The 21,790-nt window shown below is 37.3% G+C and overlaps 1 protein-coding gene across 1 annotated transcript in view; it reads right to left on the reverse strand.

Annotated features, from left to right (window-relative positions):
- LOC114416744 (nuclear pore complex protein NUP205) overlaps positions 1 to 21,232 on the reverse strand; it is a 54,172-nt gene extending 32,940 nt beyond the window's left edge. The window contains exons 1-19 of the mRNA XM_028381730.1: positions 20,905 to 21,232; positions 20,704 to 20,799; positions 20,472 to 20,546; positions 19,962 to 20,066; positions 19,755 to 19,865; positions 18,984 to 19,143; positions 18,770 to 18,855; positions 16,734 to 16,856; positions 16,410 to 16,637; positions 15,901 to 15,990; positions 14,462 to 14,623; positions 12,194 to 12,310; positions 11,889 to 12,095; positions 11,519 to 11,620; positions 11,242 to 11,385; positions 6,972 to 7,102; positions 6,756 to 6,875; positions 6,400 to 6,523; positions 5,721 to 5,918 (exon numbers count right to left, since the gene is read on the reverse strand). Coding sequence (XP_028237531.1) covers positions 5,721 to 5,918; positions 6,400 to 6,523; positions 6,756 to 6,875; positions 6,972 to 7,102; positions 11,242 to 11,385; positions 11,519 to 11,620; positions 11,889 to 12,095; positions 12,194 to 12,310; positions 14,462 to 14,623; positions 15,901 to 15,990; positions 16,410 to 16,637; positions 16,734 to 16,856; positions 18,770 to 18,855; positions 18,984 to 19,143; positions 19,755 to 19,865; positions 19,962 to 20,066; positions 20,472 to 20,546; positions 20,704 to 20,799; positions 20,905 to 21,045 — 2,520 coding nt within the window. The 5' untranslated portion in view covers positions 21,046 to 21,232. The remainder of the gene's footprint in view (positions 1 to 5,720; positions 5,919 to 6,399; positions 6,524 to 6,755; positions 6,876 to 6,971; positions 7,103 to 11,241; positions 11,386 to 11,518; positions 11,621 to 11,888; positions 12,096 to 12,193; positions 12,311 to 14,461; positions 14,624 to 15,900; positions 15,991 to 16,409; positions 16,638 to 16,733; positions 16,857 to 18,769; positions 18,856 to 18,983; positions 19,144 to 19,754; positions 19,866 to 19,961; positions 20,067 to 20,471; positions 20,547 to 20,703; positions 20,800 to 20,904) is intronic.
- Between the last annotated feature and the right edge of the window lie 558 nt (positions 21,233 to 21,790).

Genomic DNA, 21,790 nt, shown 5'->3' on the forward strand with positions numbered 1-21,790 from the left:
ATGCCAATCTTGATCGATGAAACACAGTCTGCTTTTATAGAAGGGAGACATCTGCTACAAAGTGTGTTGATAGCAAATGAGGTGGTGGAAGAGGCCAAAAGGAGCAAGAAGCCATGTCTAGTTTTCAAAGTTGACTATGAGAAGGCATATGATTCGGTCTCATGGGATTTTCTTGTATATATGCTAAGGAGAATGGGCTTCTGTGATAAATGGATCCAGTGGATAGTGGTATGTTTACAATCCGCATCTATTTCGGTACTAGTTAACGGCAACCCCTCGGCGGAGTTCTCACCACAGAGAGGCCTCCGCCAAGGGGACCCATTAGCACCTTTTCTCTTCAATGTTGTGGCGGAGGCATTAAATGGACTGGTGAGAGAGGCTACTCAGAGAGATTTGTACCGGGGATTTGCAGTAGGAGTGAACAGAGTTGAGATAAGCATCCTACAATACGCGGATGACACAATCTTTTTTGGAGAGGCATCGAAGGAGAATGTTAGGGCAATTAAGGCCATTCTGAGAATTTTTGAACTTGCATCAGGCCTTAAGATTAATTTTGCAAAGAGTTGTTGTGGAGCAATTGGAATGCCGGAGAGTTGGAAGTCTGAAGCAGCCAATTGCCTGAACTGTAGTTTGTTGTCCATTCCATTTGTCTACCTAGGTTTACCTATTGGTGCAAATCCGAGAAGGGGCCAGATGTGGGATCCTATTATAAAAAAGTGAGAGAGAACGTTATCCAAGTGGAAACAAAGACATTTGTCTTTTGGAGGGAGAGTAACCCTTATCCAGTCAGTCCTAAATTCTATTCCCATTTACTTTTTGTCTATTTTCAGGATACCGAAGAAGGTGGAGGACAAGCTAGTTGGATTGCAACGAAGATTTTTATGGGGAGGTGGTCCAGATAATAACAAGATTGCGTGGATTAAATGGGACAAAGTTTGCCTACCAAAAGAAAAGGGGGGACTGGGGGAGAAGGACATTAGCACCTTCAATCTTGCCCTACTAGGCAAGTGGAGGTGGAATCTATTCCAGCAAGAGGGACATCTATGGGCAAAATTATTGGAGTCAAAATACGGTGGGTGGAGGGGTTTGGATGAAGCACCAGTTTGTACCAAAGAATCAATGTGGTGGAGGGACCTAAAGTTAGCTTTTCAGACTTCACAACATGGTCAAGAGCTAAAAAAAGGGATACAGTGGAGGGTGGGAAGTGGAGATAGGATTAAATTTTGGGAGGATGAGTGGATAGATGGAGAGGCATCATTGGTAACAAAATACCCCAGACTGTACCTAATTTCGTGCCAACAAAATCAATTAATCCAGCAGATGGAAGGTTTTAGGGATGAATAATGGGAGTGGAACTTTTCATGGAGGCAGACACTGTTTGACACTGAGATACCAATGGCCACTAATTTCCTAAGAGACATTGATAGTAGGACCAGACAGCTGAATAGAAGGGATGAATGGGTGTGGATGGCAGATCATAGAGGGCAATACACGGCGCAGAATGCTTACAATCTACTGAGGGGGATACAAGTTGACGGGATACAGGATGAGGCCTTTGAGGAGCTGTGGAAATTAAAGGTGCCATCTAAATATGCAGTATTTGCGTGGAGATTACTCAGGAATAGGCTGCCTACTAAAATAAATTTGCATAGGAGACAAATAGAGGTCATGGATAGGAGCTGTCCATTTTGCAGAAATATGGAAGAGGTGCAGGACACTTGTTCTTTCATTGCAGGAAAATCATTCCTATCTGGTGGGAATCAGTTTTATGGCTGAACATCTCTGCAGTTTTCCCGGCTGATCCAAAGCAACATTTCCTCCAACATGGGTTGATAATGGCTGGGGGGATTCGAACTACCAAATGGAGATGCTGGTGGCTGGCAGTAACTTGGAGTATTTGGCAAAAGAGGAATAAGATTATATTCTCTAATGGCACCTTTGACGCCAACAAAGTGATTGACGACACAGCTTTCCTATTGTGGTCATGGTTATCCAACCTGGAGAAGGACTTCTCAGTCCCTTTCAATCAGTGGTCTAGTAAAATTAGAGAAGGGTTTTTGTATTAATAATGAAAAGACAATGACATTAGTTAGAAATTCCTATCATGTTGTAGCCTGCTTGGTTCCTTCATAGACTCTATTCAGTCTGTTTTGGAACCATTTGCATGGCCTATTTGTACTTCAGTACCTCTGGTACTCTTTCATCTATATATATATATATATATATATATATATATATATATATATATATATATATATATATATTATCTTTGCTGATCAAAAAAAAAAAAGAGCACACAGAATTTTGGAGTACCTCAAGGAAACTCGGAAGAGGAATTTTATTCAAAAGGAATGAGAATGCAGATCATAAGGCTTATACTAATGCAGATTATGTAGGGTCCATTATTTACCAGAGATCCACTACAGAGTATTGTACTTTTCTCAGAGAAAATCTTGTAACTTGGAGGAGTAAACTACAGGGTATTGTACTTTATTTACTGATGCAGATTATGTAGGGTCCATTATTTACCAGAGATCCACTACAGGATATTGTACTTTTCTCAGAAAATCTTGTAACTTGGAGGAGTAAACAATAAAATGAAGTGGCTCAGTCTTGAGTTGAAGCTGTGTTTCAAGCTATGGCATATGGTATTTGTGAAATACATTGGCTCAAGATTATTTAAATAATGTGAAGATTAAACGGAATGGACCAATGTTGTCAAGATCGCAAGTTTACCCTTAAACTCATACGATCCTGCATTTTTTGAGGCTAAGTCAATCAAAATCACACATTGGATCACCATTCTCACGGATCATTGAAGGATTGTCTGGTTGCTCATGGAAACGACAGTTTGTAGATCCAATTCGATCCTTTGAAATTAGTATATAGGGATCTTTCGGGTCCTTCTCATGTTGCCTCCACCAATGGTTACCTATACATATTCCTTTTGTTGGTGCCATTTCTAAGTTTACTTAGATCTTTGTTCTTAAAGCCATGGCAGAGTTACAAAAATTAACACCAAAATCAAAAGTTTGCGGGGGGGATGAGAATCAGGATGGAGTTTTTGAGGAGTTATGGAATTTAAAGATCCCAACCAAAAATCCTTCTTCACTTGGAGATTAATTAGAGATAGACTGCCAACAAAATTAAACCTGCGAAGGAGGAACGTAGAAATCAATGACCTACTTTGTCCATTCTGCAGGAACAATGAGGAGGATGCAGCTCATCTATTCTTCAACTGCAGTAAAACCCTCCTTATATGGTGGGAATCTTTGTCTTGGGTAAACATCTCAGGTGTTTTCCCGCAAAACCCGAGACATCATTTCCTCCAACATGCTCATGGGGGCTATGCTGGACTAAGGGCTCACAGATGGAAGTGTTGGTGGATAGCATTAACCTAGACTATTTGGCAGCACAGGAATTAGATAGTTTTCTCAAATGATAGCTTTAATGGTAGCAAACTGATGGATGAGGCAATCTTCTTGTGTCGGTCATGGTTTAGGAATATGGAAAAAGGTTTTGTAATGCATTTTAATCAATGGTCAAGTAATCTAAGAGAAGGATTTTGTAATCAGGGGAGGGAAGCATACATAGGACCTGGGTAGCCCATAGCTTACAATGTGAGCAGGTTATGTTAGCTAATTCAACTGTTCAAGTTCGTATTAGGAAACCAAATGTCTGCTGAACTCCAAAAATTTGTAATCTTAGTACCCCTGGTACTTACTTATATATAGGGGGGGGGGAGATGATTTTGTCCATTACTTTTTGGCTGATTGTGGCACAGAATCATTTGTCCCCACACCCATCATCAAAAATGGGGTGGTTGAAAGAAAATATAGACATATGGTTGAACTCGGTCTTACTCTTTTACAACAAGCTTCCTTACCTTTAAAGTTTTGGGACTTCGCCTTTCTTACTGCTGTTTACCTCAAACAGATTACCCACAGCCTCTCTTTTTTTTGGACAGCGAAAGTAGTTTTTATTAGATAAAAGTACCAGAGGTACTAAAGATACATTATAGTTATAAATAGGCTACTGGATATAAGGAGTCAGGCTGTGTATCAGTCTGCTCAATCCAGAATTCCCAACAACAAGTACAACAGCTTGCCCCACAGGTTTTTGTTTCCTAATTACAAAAACCATCTATTAGGTTGCTAGACCACTGGTTATAGTGCATAGAAAAATCTTTCTCCATAGCTCTAATCCACGTCCAGTGCAAAAACACAGCATCCTCCAGCAACTTGATTCCATTAAACTGTGCATTCTGGAAGATAATCTGATTCATATGCTTCCATATAGACCAAGTTAGAGCTATCCACCAAGTCTTCCATCTGTTACACCTCTTCGAACCTGGCGTCCCATGTACGTGCTGTAAAAAATGTTGTCTTGTGTTAATTGGAGATACCCCCAAGGATCGTACCCAAGTCTGAGATTCTCATCATAGAGGTCGTATTTTAATACATTCAAGAAATATGTGGGATGCGTCCTCCTCCCTAATTTTGCAAAATGGACAGAGGCTATCTTCCAACACCACTTGTCTTCTATGCAGATTCGATTTAGTCGGTAGTCGATCTTTAATTAGCCTCCAAGCAAAGATTGATGCCTTAGCAGGAATCTTTAGCTTCCATAGGTCTTGAAGAGCTCCATCCTGATCTTCACCCTCTAAATGACCCTGCAATAGTTTATATGCGCTCCTTGTCGAGTAAAGTCCATTAGGCTCATGTTTCCATACCCAGGTATCAGGTACTTGTTGCCGAATTACCAGCTGTGAGATCAGCCTCATGAATTCATATGCAGAGTCAGCTTCATTATCAAATAATTGCCTTCTCCAGGACAGCTTCCATTCCCAAGATGTATCAGAGAAACTGCCCACTTGCTGTATGAGGTTGTGCTGCTGTCGAGATATTTGATACAGCCTAGGAAATTTCTGCATTAGTGCCACTCCTTCACCAGTCCAGCAATCTTCCCAAAATTTGATTTTATCACCCAACCCCACATTCCATGATAAACCAGATTGCATCATATATTATTCAGCTGCTGGTTTGTCGTAGCCGTCGTGCACCAGAGCACTGCCGTCACCGTCGCCGTCAACGTGCGTCATGCGGCGGTCGCGTGCATCGTGCGTTGGTCGTCGGTCTCTCGTGTTCGTCGTCTGCTGTCGTCGCGCTCGAGAACGTCGTCTGCGGTTGTCGTGTGCGTCACCGACGCCCGCGCTGCCGTTCGTCGCGCTGGAGACTGCTGCTGGTCGCACCACTGAAGAGGAGAAACTCGGGTATGGTTGGCTCAAGTCAACCCAACCCCTGTCGCGAACGTTTTTTAAAATAAAAAGTCCGCTATTCCACCATTCACGTGATTCTGCCATGACCGCCATGACTATGGCGGCCGCCATAGCGCCGCCATAAGCAACCCGCAACGCCAACGCTATTTGGTGGAGTTTTTCCAAAATTCCGCGACACCATTCCGCCATGGTGCCGCCATGGCCACTTTTTAATAACACTGTTTATTATTTATTATTATTGTGTAATCCTCCTACATATAAATTGAAACAATACTGGGTAACTCTTCACTGAAGCCAGCGTCAAGCCAATTCAGAAAATCTCTTCATTTCTTCTCTCTCTCTCTCACTCTCTCACATTTTTTTATCAGCAACACACTATGAATATACCAATATTATATGAAAACAACGTGATGACTATTGTTCAGAAAATTGAAAGAGTTACCTGGTATAGAGGACGCCAATAATCAGAAAGAAGTAAATCTTTGTCAAGGACAAGGATTATAATTTCCAGAGAAAGCTGCACTGCATTCTCTAAAAGTTGCCCATATAATTGACTACTGCGTTCAGCAATAACAGAATTCACCCCTGGCAGAAGAATACTCATTATGTTCCGGAAGGCAGTCTTTCCACTCATGAAATCCTGAAACCAACCAAATTATTTATTATCAAAGAAACTGGTAATTTAAACATTGAAAATTAGAATAAATACATGAAATTAATTGATTCATCAATGCTACATTTGGTGGGAAATTCGAAATTGAAAACTAAAACTCAACCGCCAAATAAATTTGCATTGCTCATAATCTCACAAATGTTATGAGATCCATTATACCATAACATACGGCTAATAAATTCAAAATTGAGGATGACAATCATTATTCATTAGTGTTTAGATATTATTCAGTTTGATTTTGTATTTGTTGATTCTTCCCTCCTAGTATCCTTAGATAGCTTATCCTAATCCCCAAACCTAAGAGATTGATGCTGTTGCCAATATGTATGTTGTACAGACCATGTAATACAATACACAACTCCACTATTCCAATTCATTTATTAGAATAACATTCATATATAACAAACACATGCTTAGTCACCAGAACAAGAAAACTACAAGCACATACTTTCAGCAACTCTAAAACTGGGAGCTGTGTCTGAAGTGGTGATGATTCTTTAGTTGCTGAAAGTCGTGACTGATCAACTACACCCTCGTAGTCCTCATCCTTGATGTCGTACATGCTTAATACCCTGCAATTTTAAGTTCGGCAAATAACATTATGTATAATCAACAGTTTTGAATTCTAGAGATCAGCATCAATCAATTTAAATTTAAAAGATAGAAAGTCATGTTAGCCTCTCAAGACAACTCAAATAAATGTGAGTAGAAAAAACAATAAATCCAATAATAAATATGAACTATATATAAAGACAACAAAGGCAGACCAATTATTTCTCAAAACACGTAAACTGAACCACTCACATGTGAAAATGTTTAAGGCATGCACCAACTAACTGCCATTTTTCACAGGGATCCGCATAGGCTCTCTGAGGAAATGGCCCAAAAACATGATCATAGATGAACCTAAATATTCCAATAAATCTGAAAAATAATAAGTTTTAGAATTTAGAGCACAAGCAAGATAAAAATGAATTTAAAAAACTCCAACAACGGTTTGAAATATACAGTGTCCAATACCTTCGCCCTCTATCAGACAAATCTCTTTCTTCTGCAATTAGAGCATTTATCAAATTAAGGAAAGATATAGTTGAAGGATATTGTTCTCTCCTTGCTTCAATCTCGTTCAGTTCAAATTGCATATCATAAACCTGTCAGAATTACAAGTTCACTTGGACATGAGACAAGGAGACAGTAAATGATCGTGAAAACAGAACGCAAAACGTTAAAAATAAATGATGGAAGCAATAGCATATGAAATAATAGAGTTTACAAGAAACAAATAAAAAAAGGAGGATGAACCCTATTTATAACCAATGTTTCTTATATAGATTAATTTTTTAACTTATCACAAAAAAGTGAACAAATAGTATAAAAAAATTCTAGCTTTTCAATATGCAAATAAACCTCAAGACCCACTAAGGACATGATGTTAAACAAATAGAAGAAAAACAGTTTCTTGCTTTTCAATACTCTCGATATAGCCTAAAGACGTTTGAGAATTTAATCAGTCACTACTGTTAGCATCACAATACATATGGCACTGCTTTTGCAGCTCAGTTGGTAACATTATTGATGAAACATACTCATTATATAAAAAAGTTTCATAGGTATACAAAATGAAATATAAAATAAGCACTATGCTGTGCAAATGCATGAAAAAGATAACACTATTATATTGGAACAGATATGAGGCTATGACTCATGAGCAATTAAGACAACTACATGCATCACATTACATAAGTATAATTCTTAATTTCTTATAGTGTTGGCATCAAACTATAATATAAGGGTATCCACAGGTTTGGTAGACCCGATCAACTCAACCCAACCTGACGCAAAATGAATTGATTGGTTCAGGGTTTTAGGTAAAATTGGTTTTAAAATTTAAAACATAATCAGATCAGGTTGAGTATCGAGTGTGCCATCCTTTAACCCAACCCAACCAGATGAACCCAATAATAACACAAGATTTAAAAAACAATAATAAATAAATTTTTAGGGTAGAATTTTTTTTTCAGTTTTTTGTTCTTTTATAGAGTCAGCAGGAAATAAACCCTTTCTTAGGTATACAAACTAACATTTTGAATGAACTCAATCATTCATGTGCCTGCCCCTAACTATGTGAGTATTGTAATCGATTCAGAGTAGTTAGAGTATGCAAGTTAGTTATCCAGCTGTCCTTGCCAGCTGGCACCTAACTAACTAGAAGCTTGTTGTGCAAGCCTTAGAATCTTCATCTACAAGTCTGTGTAGCTTGCTCTGCAAGTCTCACAGTTCTATATAAACTACAGTGTTACTAAAAACAGTTGGTTATAATATTATCAGAATTCATAAGTCTCACAAACTCTCTCTCTCCTCTCCCTCTCTTTCTATTTTCGATTATCTCTTTCTAATTTGGTATCCATAGCCAAAAAGATCCTTCAATGGCAGAATCTCCTCCTCCTCCTTCCGCTACTCCTTTCCCTTCATCTTTAGCGTTCTCGTACTCAATTTCTGAGAAGCTCACTGATTCGAACTTCTTGTTCTGGAAGCAACAAGTAGAACCAGTGATCAAAGCGCATCAACTACATCATTACTTGGTGTGTCCAAATATTCCTCTTCGATATGCAAATGAAACCGATCAGAACTCTGGCACTATGAATCATGTGTACGCTGCGTGGGAAATGCAAGATCAGATGCTCCTAACATGGCTACAATCAACTCTCTCCAGCTCGATTCTATCGTGCATTCTAGGATCTGTTCAGTCCTTTCAAGTCTAGGAAAAGATTCATGATCACTTTCATAAGCTAACTCAAGCAAGAGCTCGTCAACTTCGTGCAGAATTGCGGACCACTACTCTTGATAGCAAACATGTTTCAGAATTCCTCTTGCGCATCAAAGCCCGAGCTGATGCGCTAGCTTCTGTCGGAGATCCAATTACACCAGAGCAACATGTTGATGTCATCCTTGAAGGTTTGCCTTTTGACTACAATTTTGTGATTTCCGTTATTGAGAGCAAATCTCAACCGATGCAAATTGAGGAAGTGGAAGCTCTTCTTGCGCATGAGATGCAATTGGAAAAATCACAGAAGAAGCTTGCCTCTAAAACTGCTTCACTCAATCTAATGGAAATTGCCTCCTTGAAGGTGCAACAGCAGCAGTCATCTTCTGTTCAAGCAAATGTTGCGTCTGAAAATGCTAATTCAAACTACAACTCATATTCTGGGTATCGCAGCTATTGACGTGGTCGTGGCAGTCGCAATGGTCGTGGCCGCGATCGCGGTGGTCATTATCCCAATGTGCAATGTCAAGTTTGTTACAAACTTGGACATCCTGCCTCCAACTACTATCATCGATATGATCAGAACTATCAACCTCAAGTACCTCCCAACTTTCAAGGGTTTCAGCCTTCTTCGAACCCTAGCAATTGGAATTCAGTACCACAAAATTATGGAGCTTATCAGCCTAATATTTTCACTTTTGTCAACTCATGGGGAATGGTGGCAAAGCAAGGGCAATTTCCTCTGCAATTTCAGCAATATCAGCCTCAACACCAAGCACAAAACTGCCCAGTGATATGATTACCAACTCAAGAATACTAGGTCCATGTCCTACAACTAACAGCTCTTGCTTACCAGATTCAAGAGCACCGTATCATGTAACAGCTATCAGAACAATATTCGCCAACTTTGCTCTTTTGAAGGTCCAGACCAAATTTACATTGGTAATGGACAAGGTTTGCACATTTCTTCCTCTGGTTCATCTTACTTTCAATCACCTATTAAGTCCAGTGTCTCTTTGTCTCTACACAATTTTCTTCATGTTCCTTGTATCACCAAAAATCTTATCAGTGTCAATCGTTTTGCCAAGGATAATTCAGTTTTCTTTAAGTTTCATTCTGACTTTTATCTTGTGAAATCTCAGGCAACTAAAGAGGTTCTTCTTCGAGGCATAGTGGATCATGATGGCTTATACCAGTTTCCAAGCCTCCACTTGCAGCCTCAGTCCAAGCTGTTTTTTCCAGCACATTGTTTAGTCTCTAATTCTAGTTTCCAAACACCTGTTATAACTAATTCTAATGTTCAAAAAAAGAGAATGAGAGGAGAGCGAAACAGTAGAGAGAGAGACTGCAGGTGGGAGAGAGTTAGGAATAGATGGGAGAGGAGAGAGAAGGGTCCTCGTCTGATCATTGATCGGAAAAGGAATGAAGATTATCACAGCTACCAGAGAGTTAATTGGCGAGAACATAAGGACGTAACTTCGTTTTATTTCTCTAGATTCCCTGAAGAGACAACAGAAAAAGACCTTTGGAGGCATTTCAAGCAGGTGGGTGATGTGAGGGAGATTTTCATATCTCCGAAACGAAACAAAATTTGAAAGAGATACGGGTTTGTTAAATTCAAAGGGGTGCAAGATGTTCATCAGGTGGAAAAGAAGCTAGACAGCATGGTTTTTGGGGGGTTAAAAATGTTTGTAAACACTACTAAATTTGGGAGACCAAAACGTGAAAATTCACAAACAGCTGCCAGGGGAAGAAATGAGGGTAAACATCATCCAGAGGGGTCTAGAGATACGTACCTGAGAATGATGCCAGAAACAAAGGTGAACAAGGGTCGTATGCGGAGGCAGTGAGTATTGTACTCAGTTCAGAGTAGTTGGAGTATGTAAGTTAGTTATCCAGCTGGCACCTAACTAACTACAAGCTTGCTGTGCAAGCCTTAGAATCTTCTTCTACAAGTCTGTGTAGCTTGCTCGGCAAGTCTCACAGTTCTATATAAACTACAGTGTAACTGAAAACAGTTGGGAATAATAATATCAGAATTCATAAGTCTCACAAACTATCTCTCTCTCTCTCTCTTTTCGATTATCTCTTTCTAATTCTAACAACTTAAATTAGGAAAGTTGATTCTTGATTTGGAACCAAAGCCTGTTTTGACCAAGTGGTCAGGATAGGCAAGTTCAATCCCATTCTTCATAAATAATTACTTTTCAACACAAGTTTGTTTTTTTGAACTGCGAAATTAATATATATATATATATATATATATATATATATATATATTAATCAAATAATAGTACCAGGGGTACTTTTCAACACAAGTTATGCTCTGGAAGTGCTTTGGCTGAAGTTTGAGCTCAAAATCTTTTAACATGAGAGGGTGTGAAAGAGATATAAAGTATAAGTCATCCAGCCTGCACCTAACAGCCTAAGCTTCTAGAAGAGTTGGTTCTTTACCAACCTAAGGTGGTGATAAGATATACCAACCTGAAGGAAATAATTTCTAAGGTGGTGAAAAGATATACCAACCTGAGTACCCATAGATTGTGGACTGTTTGGGATATCAAGCCCAACAACCACTGGCAGATCATATTGCTCAAGATAGGTCCAGATGCTATCCTTCAGCACTGGAGAGACCTTAATAAATGTGGCTATTGCATTCCTTAGAGCACCCTATATTAACAAGTATCTTGTTTAGAAAAAATAGTGTAAACAATTCTATTGGAAATCCAAGCTCTCAACAAAATCAAAAACCAATCTAATGATACTTCTACTTTCTAGTAGGAACATCGTGATACAGCCATACCTTAAGATAAGGGGGTACATTTTCGTAACTAAGAAGTTTGAACAATGGTTCAATATCAGGAAACCAGGTTTTCCTTTCTGTTGGGTTCCCATTTTCTACAACCTGTATATACAAGAAATGCACAGTAAAAAGCATTGTTCCTTTCAATTGGAAAAAAACCAAAAAGGCAAAATCTCATACAACAATGAAATATTAGACACCACATAAACTTAAACCAAGGAGATCTTATTGTAAATTTCTCCTTCTTCACACAGCTGACAGCTTAATGAACAATTTTCATTTTAGCAAGAACAAGTTTAAGCATAGGTGAAAATACATTAATAGAAAGTATTCAATATAAGGTGACATAAGAAAATAAGCAAGAATAAACCTTCTTTAGAATATTCAAGTATGCCACAAGGGCTTTGGCATCCCCCTCCTGAATTTCAGGCAGCATTGCTCCCGCAGTTTGAAGAGACTGTTTGAATTTCTCATCATAAATTGTTAAGCATTCAAATAAAGTGCTCCATCCAATTGAACGGAATGCTTTACCTTGCAGCAACTCGTAAACCTTTGAAGCACCTTCTTGACTACAAGCCTAGTATGCAGTGTCCCAAGATGAAATGGTATAAGAAAGGTTGCAGAGCAAGATTAAGATATCAGCATTAAGATAATAAAAAAATTTCCTTTCCTTACCAAGGTGCTCAGCATATTCAAGAACGCCACAAGCGTTTGGAAATTCGTATGGTCCTCTCCAGCAAAATTTACAAACGTCCACAACACATCATTGCCCGACAAGAGCTCTGGTTCTTTCTGATAACTTATGACAAAACTAAAGGTCATGACGCAAGCAAAAGCCTTAAAAGCAGCCAAGCACATGACTTTAATATGATTAGCCTTAAAAAATTATGCATACAAAACCCCATCAACATTCAACCACATAGCTTGTACAGATTTTTTTTCTAAACAGCAAATATATAATGTAATTTGGAAAAAGCGTCACCTTTTTTTTTAATCAGCGAAAATAATAGTGTATTATATATTAATCAGTACAAGTTGTACTGTGGATTTGACACATTGGCCAGTTTGAGCAGGACTACGGTGTCCTAATAGTATATAACATGAATTAAGAAACCATAATTCTAACATTATACTTGGCCCACAGGAAAAAGGGTCACCTAACAGCTAACAGCAGCAAAACCTTAATTTAATAACTGGCATCAACCATTTGGTCAACCATTATAAATTTTGCAAAGTGCAGATTCGGAGCAATTAGAGTGTCGGAGGTGTGGCAGCAAACAGCAGCCAATTACTTGCATTGTAGCCTACTGTCCATCCCTTTTGTTTACTTGGGGATGCCCATTGGGGCAAATCCAAGGAAGTGTCAGCTGTGGGACCCAATCATCAACAAATGTGAGAGGAAACTAGCAAAGTGGAAACAGAGACACGTATCGTTTGGGGGGAGAGTCACTCTTATAAAGTCAGTCCTAACCTCTATTCCAATTTATTTCTTTTCTTTTTTCAGGGTACCCAAAAGGGTGGTGGATAAGCTAGTGTGCATACAACGTAGGTTCCTTTGGGGAGGTGAAATTGACCACAACAAGATTGTTTGGGTCAATTGGGAGACTGTATGCCTTCCAAAAGAAAGGGGTGGCTTGGGAATCAAGGACATTACCAAATTCAATTCGACACTACTTGGCAAATGGAAGTGGGATTTGTTCCATCGTCCTAGAGAGTTATGGGCAAAGGTTTTGGTTTCAAAGTATAGGGGATGGAGGGGACTTGCTGAAGCATCAAGTGACAATAATGTTTCAATATGGTGGAGAGACCTGAAATTAGCCCTTCATCATCCGTCACTCCAAAATGTGCTTCGGGATGGAATAATATGGAAGGTGGGGAGTGGTGACAAAATCAAGTTCTAGGAGGATACCTGGCTTGATGGAGAGACAGCTTTGTTAGCAAGATACCCTAGGCTATACCTCAACTCTTGCCAACAGAATCACAGAATTAAGGACATGGGAGTGCAGACGGACATGGGTTGGGAGTGGAACTTCAAATGGAGGAGGCATTTGTTCGACAGCGAGCTTGATATGGCTGCTAGCTTCCTAAACGATGTGGAAAGCAGCCATATACACAGGAATAGAAGGGATGAGGGGATTTGGAAAGTTGACCCAAGTGGTCTGTATTCGACAAAAACTGCATATGATGAGATGTGGGGGGAGGCTTCAGAAGGCAATCAAGTGAAGGAATTTGAAGAATTATGGAAGCTAAAGATCCCATCCAAAGTTGCAGTTTTTGCATGGAGACTATTTAAAGATAGGCTGCCAACTAAGTCAAACTTGACAAGGAGACAAGTGGCAATCAATGATACATCTTGCCCATTCTGCAGGAGGCTCGAGGAGGACGCAGCACATTTGTTTCTCCATTGTGATAAAATCCTGCCTTTGTGGTGGGAATCCATGGCGTGGGTGAACATCCTAGGGGCCATTCCGCAGTACCCAAGGCAGCATTTCTCCCAACATGTCGCAGGTATGGCTAATGGAATCCGAGAAAATAGATGGAAGTGTTGGTGGCTGGCCCTTACGTGGTCTGTGTGGCAGCAGAGGAATAAGATTATTTTTTCAAATGAAAATTTTGATGGCAACAAAATACTGGAGGATGCCATTTTACTCCTATGAACCTGGTTGAGGAATTTTGAGGAGAATTTCACGATCCCCTTCAATCATTGGTCGTCAAACCTACCATCAGCCTTCATTTAGTAGAGGGGGTAGTACAGATAGATTCACTAGTAGAAATTACATTCTGTATTGTATCCAGTTTCTGGTTCCTATAGAGACTGACTATAGTCTGATTTGGGAACCAGTTGACTGTTGGCTTATGTTTCCTTGTAACCTTAGTACCTCTGGTACTTTTATTAATATATTTTATCTTTGCTGATCAAAAAAAAAATTTGGTCAAACTGACCTGATAAATTTCGCTCACAAAGTCCAAGATTGAATTAAATGGTAAAGGGCCCATCTCAGTGCCATGTAGAGAACTTGAATTACTGTCCTGTGCAAAATCATGTGATCCCACAACTCGGTATGGACTAAGCACACTCATAATCCGCTCCTTGGATTCTTTTATCTGCAAAATTTATAAACATAAAGATAAGTACAAAACTAAATATTTTTAAGACAAAAGATATACCAACTTAGAAAAAAAAATTGCAACAATTGTCTAAACAATATTGTTGAAAAGTCGCCTTAATTGTGGTCACCCTTAGCCCGCCTTAATTGCAGCCTCAAGGGCGGTTGTTTAGTCCCACATTGACTAGAGATATGGCTTAAATAGAACTTATAAAGCTTGGACGGTCCTTATCTTACAAGTCGGTTTTGTTGGGTTGAGTTAGGCCATAAGCCCAAATTCTAAGAAATATTATTTTTGCCATATGTATTTACAATTTCACTCATTCAAAACAAATTTAATGCAACTGAAAGAACTAAATATTCAAGAACAAAAATGAATATTAAATAATGGTTTGCAACAAAAGATCAACCTTAAGGTGGAAAAAAGTAAAATCATTTTTAAAATTAGAATCACAATCAAACAGCTAGTATTAAACTAATGGTTGGAAAGAAACAATATGAAAGATCTAAAGGCTGCGAGTGACATCCAGTAATCATATTATATTCAGGCTAAGAGTACAAAATATAGTCCTCATCCAAACTTCCCAACCATCATCACATTCTAAACCTGAAAAAATTGAAAAGTGAGCTATTGAGCATTTCATTGTCATTATATAGAAATATTGAAACCAGGTACAAAAATGAGGAATAACACAAAGTAAAATGAGAAAAACCCACCTTTCAAATGTCAAATTCCATTTATTTTGAATGCAACCGAAATTTAACCAACATATATATGGAAGGTACAGAAAACAGGGCAAATAGAAATATTGAAGTTGGAAATAACACAAAATCCTTCCATCATGACATCTCAGGCAATAATTCAATGACTAAACTGCTAGAGAAGAGATAAGAGGCTTAAATAGAATAATTAACAATGATACAGTAGTATTTTACTTCCCATTACAATCAGTGGTCTTCAAATCTCAAAGAAGGTTTTCTTCGGACATGAAGATAGGAATCTAGGATTCACTCTTGTACTTTTCTCTTATTATGGTTTATTCCAGGTTCTGTAATTACAGTGCCTGTTTGTGAACCAGCTTTTGAGTGTATTTCTAAAACATGTATTGCTTTAGTACCTCTGGTACTTATTAATATATATATGATATTTTTGCTGAGCAAAAAAAAACAATGATCCAGTAGTTTGAGAACCAAAACCAAATCCTAGCCAGATTTGTGCACTCAATCAACAAAATCATCTTGTTATATATGTAGGAGCAGGAAAAATAAATTGACCTTGTCTCTTGCAAGAGGGTTAGACAAGAAGCACGTAATCAGCTTGTGCAGATAAGCATTGTACATGTAGATCATATCTTCGTCTTCAGTCTGTAGGACAACAAGCAGCTGTCTCAACACTCAACAGTATATCAAGAAAATCTAGTCATGATTCATAGTCATGCAAAGCTACAGTAAATACATAACTACAATAGTTCTACTATAACTCATTTAATATAGTTTACTTGAGAAAATGTCTTTCCACTTACCTAATCAAATTGCTAGAGCATTTCAGAAGTTAAAGCAAATTTACTTTCACAAGTGTTTCATTAACAGACATATGCAGAGGGATTGGACAGTTTTGCTCCATTCATGTTTTCACATTTCCTTTTGTTGCTTTATTTTCCTCTTTTACCTCACAAAAGATCCCATGCCCTCCAATGTTCTTGTAATATTACTCTCTTTCTCAATGAATATATTATTGTATCAAAAAGCAAAAGCAAAAACAAAAATGTGGCATAGAAATGAACCTGGAAGGAAGCAGTACGAAGAACTTTATCAAGTAAAAACTGAAAAACATTATTTGAGAAAATGGCTTCCAAGCATTGACTAAGATAACCCAGTTCATTTGATGAACCACTTGAAATAGTCTCTCTAGCTGGAACACCATCTTGTATTAACATCAAATGTACCACCCAAGCAAGCCTTATGCCACCAACAAAGCCCTCAACATGTGGATCATTCCCAGTAGTCATTACCTTCAGCATGAAAGGACATCAACATCATCCCAAATTGATACTAAATATTTATAAACAATAGTACAAAAAAAAAAAAGCAATTATCTTTCATCTTACAAGTTCATGAAATTCGTGTCTGAAGGAAGTATTAGAAGAAAGGACAGATGCTTTATCAGGCACTGTACTCAAACCATCAGAAACAAATGCAATCACAAGAGCAAAGAGAAGACAAAAGGTAATCTGCAATAACAAGGTGAAAATTATAAGCAAACAACACATTTTAAGAGCATAGACACCGAAGTCAAAAAAAAAAAGCAAGTGCAGCTTTCAAGTTTAACTTTTTCAGATATTAAACTTATCATTCTCATAAAAAATAAAAATAAAATCAACCTAAAAACAGAATACAAAGATTATTCACTTTTCACCACGCCAATCTAACAGTTAATTTTGAACAAAATATAAAATATTTGAATGATGAATTGGACAGGTAGTCAAGGGTATATTGTTAGTTTGCTCTTTTCTTTTTACAAAAATAAAAAATATATTATATGCCCTGCTAAGGAATCTGCTTGCTCAGATTAATATACTTTCCTGTTTCCCAGATCAATGTTGTCAAATCAAGATTTTAAACGGGATTGGAAAGAGGATGAAAGATCGTAAATCAAACAATCATAACACGGATTATAAGATCCCACTAAAAGATGCAAAATTAAATATAAAGATATACATGAGATATAAATGACATAGATAAGGAAAATATCTTGTGAATGATACCACTGAACTAAACTTAAACTAAAAATTAATATCATAGATTTAGATGGGCAACTTTCCTTATACTCATGTTAACCTATATAATGTATATGTTACTTACACAGGATAATTTGACAAATACGGATTTTGTTAAGGGTGATCTATAGATACCTTGTTATTATGTGTTAAAATACTGGACAGGATATACAATAACTAAATTTTTAGGGATTGCTGATAACTATATATTAATTGCATAAACATGAATATATGATATTAAAATACATAGTCCAAGTATTTTAATATATAAGTCAAATTAGTGTGTAAGTAGCATAATCTCTAGGAAAGTTAATGTATATTCTATAATGAGGCTAGTATTTGATAACTAGCCCATATATAAGCTAAAACTTGACAAATCAAAGTCAGAACCACAATAAACAAAATTAAAAAGGAGTTTCTTATTACAGAGAATAAGAGAGGCAAAACCAGAGAAGAATATGCTCATAATCAACAACAGAGGTAAGGCACAAGGCAAGCAGGAAAAAGACAAGAAGAACCCCAGAGCACCACCTATGGCAGAAGAAGAAAGTAAAAGCTTCAAGAGTGTGAGACGCAGATGAGAAGAAGCAGACCCCATCATATCATGGCAGAGAGCCAGAGACGAAGCAAGCAAGAGAGATTGAGAGTATGAGAGACTGCACGAATAAGAGATCAACAAGAGAGGGAGAAGAAAGTAAAAGATTTTAGGACATGTGAAATGTGAAATGGGTCGGGTTAGCAAACAGGTTTCATTTCAAAACCCAAGCAATAGGAAGATCGAGACTGAGCGGATCTTGGACAACGAAGATCATGATTCAGAACAACCTTGCAGCAAAACAATACCACAACCGATTTTGCACACGATTTGGTTGGAAAATCATAGAATCCTGCAACCTTTAACACAATTTTGACGACATTGGCTCAGATTCTTCCATTTGCAGCTATCCTCTCTTCCTTCTTTCCTTTCTCATCTTTGCATCAAATTTCTTTCAATTAAAAGCAGTCAAAAGTTCTTCATTTTCACATCATTGGCTTCATTGAATAGAAGAAATAGAAGAACTGCAAAAGCATGCTTCTATTTGTACTTTTTTTCTAAGGGAAATGCTTCTTTGAAATGACAAATAAAGTTAACACCAAAGAACAATATGAGGTCCAGCATGCCAGACAGTGCACCTAATCATACAGCACAGAACCAAAAAGAGGAAGATGAATAAAATTTATAACTTGCATAACTTCTTACCATGTGAAATTTGTTGCACCAGTTTAATGCTTAAGAAATTACAATTTAAAAACCATAACTCTAATACTCCACCAAAAAACATAATAAAATATACAAAATTTAGCTCAGCAAGAATATAAAAATGCACCTGATGTTTTACAGTGGCATTGCTCTCACTAACTTCAGAAGCACTATCCTTCAAAACAGAAAAAATATCTTTTATATCCTTCGGGCCTGAAAATAGAGTTTGCCAATGAACTTCCATTATTTCATGATATTAATCAAGTATTCAAGAAGCATAATCTGTCACAAAAGTCAACCAAGTAGAAATTCAGCATACAGTGAAAGACCACTAAACATACATGTCCGAACAACCAGAATCGAAAGCACAAGACAATGCCCCAGAATAAGTCTTTCTCTAGAGACCACTGCCTGCCTCTCCACAAGAGAGCCTCTTGAATCAAGAACATAACTCTCACACTGAGGACCACCCAAACCAGAAGGCTCTTCTCTATTGAGTTCCTACAATCAGAAAGCAATTTCTTAACAAAAAGCTATATTCATGCTCAAGGTTAATCCAAAGGTTGCATATACACATAACAAATTAAATTTTAAATATTCTTGACAAGATTAAGAAAATGAACAACCACAGATTTCAACGGAGTGATAACTTGGCAATGCCATGCTTTTAAGATCATATAGTTTATCCATCCTGTTTCTTGAGACATACATATACAAGTTATTCACATAATATATCAGGGCATAGTAACCACCAATAGTGTGCCTGGCATATACTTGTCCAACAGACAATGTCAAAAATTACGAAATATGAACTCACATATAATACAAGCAGGACTATTGGGAACTCAATTAGTTGCAATCATATAAATATTAATTATTAAGATTTAAGACCAATCATGTTAATTTTTAAACAGCTTAATCATTGTAAGCCATGAAACAGGGCACATTATGTTACAGCCACTATATGAAGGAACATCTAGTAAACTATTTGATAATAACTTGCCTCTCCTTGCGACTGGCAATAAACAATACCAATTTAAAGAGACTTTGCCCTAAATCAGAATTTAATCAGAAAGGTACAGAGCAATGTAATAATTCATTACAATGCAAACCTTGATAAGAGAAATCAACCGCTGTCTAAGTCCAGAACTGATAAGATCTTCCAAATACTTTTGAATGTCTACCAATATATCATCTTGCAGTCCCTGATCTAGCACCACAGCCTGTCAAGAAAACAACACAACATTATTTATCAAAAACTAAAGAACTAAACTAATGGCCAAATGAACTTAAGTGATGCCTTAGACAGAAAGAAATACCCTTAAGAGCAAATGGAGGGACGTTATCAAATCTCTTCTCTCTGTATACCAGAGTCCTGCTGCAAGCCGTAAAATTTCCAGTGGTTCCCTTCCCATTAAGCCCCACTATAGATAAAGCCCAACAAATAATTAAATATAAAAGATGTGCATGTATTGACAATATCATATCAAATTGTTTGAAAACTATTTTCTTTACTTACTACAGTTTAAAATTAAAAAAGTACAAACTATCAATCAATCAGGTAACAAAATAAAACTAAAAAATTTAGAATTTTACCCTGTCATATAATCACAAATCACCATTTGAATTACTTTAAGATAATAATTTTAAAAGCCAACAAACTTATCATACATGATGGGTTGTGATTGGATGATTATGTAAAACATTTTACACTGTCAATGCATAATCCTTTTTTTGTCAAATGTTTATGCATCCAAACCATGGGGGTTTCATTGTTAGCGCTAGTAAGTTTGTGTGGTTACGTATGTAAAGGAACAGCAGAAATCTACCTCTTTATTAGCTGATACAAGCAAACGAACACAATCTACTTCATTGAGATGGAGATCGTCACTCAATTTGAGCGCCTGTGTCATAAAAGCAAATGTTAGAAAAAGGAAGGGAAAAAAGAAACCGCGATAATACTCCATACCACAATGAACACACATCTCGCCAACCAAACTTTGAACACAAACCATGTCAAACGCTAAAAAGTGTAGAAAAAAGTGAAGAGTGTTAACTTACAATGTGAACATCCTGGTCATCAAGTGAAATAGGAGGAGAATCAGGAAGTCTGACTGACTTTGACTGAACTTGACTTCGATCAGAGGGCTTTGGGGGCTAAACAACAAACACAAAACAAAAAAAATAACTGATTTTGATTTTATTTTTTATTTGAATTGAAAGCAAGAAAAAAGAATAACAAAATGAATGAGATTGGCGTACGGGATACGAGAGAAGGGACTGCAAGGAGGTTCGAGAAGTGCGGAGAGCGTGCAAGAGTTCGACGCGGTGCGCCGCCATCGGAGGCGAAGTTCCGAGAAGCGCAGATTCGATGGTGCCCAGGAGCTGCTTCGGAGACACCATTTTTGCGGCACTCGCCGGCGAAACCCTAACGCTAGAAGAAGAAGAACAACAACAACAACAACAACAAAGAAAGAGAAAGAAGAGGAGCGTTCGCTACTTCGCTTAGGGGCACCAGGGCGGGAAACGAAAAGAACGAGGTTTCAGTGAAAAGATTGAAGATCGGCGGAAGGGCAAGTGCAAGTGGCAACTTTAAACCCTATAAACCACGGGCTCCTTTTTTTTGTTTATAAGTTTTTTTTAAGTTAAATTTTATTATAATTTTTTGGTTTTTACTTTTTAGTTCCTATAATTTGAAAAAGTGATTTTTTTAATCCTATAATTTACATTTTAATTCTTAGGTTAAAAGTGTTTTTTTAGTTCCTATAATTTAGATTTTAATTCTCTTTTAATTTTTTGGGACTAAAAAAGTAAAAATTATGAAAATTAAAAAGATCACTTTCAAAATTACAAGAATTAAAAAAAAAATTATAGGGACTAAAAGATTACTTTCAAATTATAGGAACTAAAAAAGTAAGAATCATGAAATTAAATGGACTAAAAATGTAAGAATCATGAAAACGTGGTGACAAGGAATGTAATTTTAAGTAAATCTAAAAATACAAGAAGACAAGAAGTCAATATATCATAAATTTTTAGTGTTTTTATTTCCTGAAAACATAACACAATAAGTCAAACCAAACATATTTTCAGAATTATAATCTTTTGATAATGAAAACAGTTTTCACAAAATGAAAATAGGAAATAA

The sequence above is a fragment of the Glycine soja genome, chromosome 6 (assembly GCF_004193775.1).
Source record: "Glycine soja cultivar W05 chromosome 6, ASM419377v2, whole genome shotgun sequence".
In the NCBI taxonomy this organism is placed as follows: domain Eukaryota; kingdom Viridiplantae; phylum Streptophyta; class Magnoliopsida; order Fabales; family Fabaceae; genus Glycine; species Glycine soja.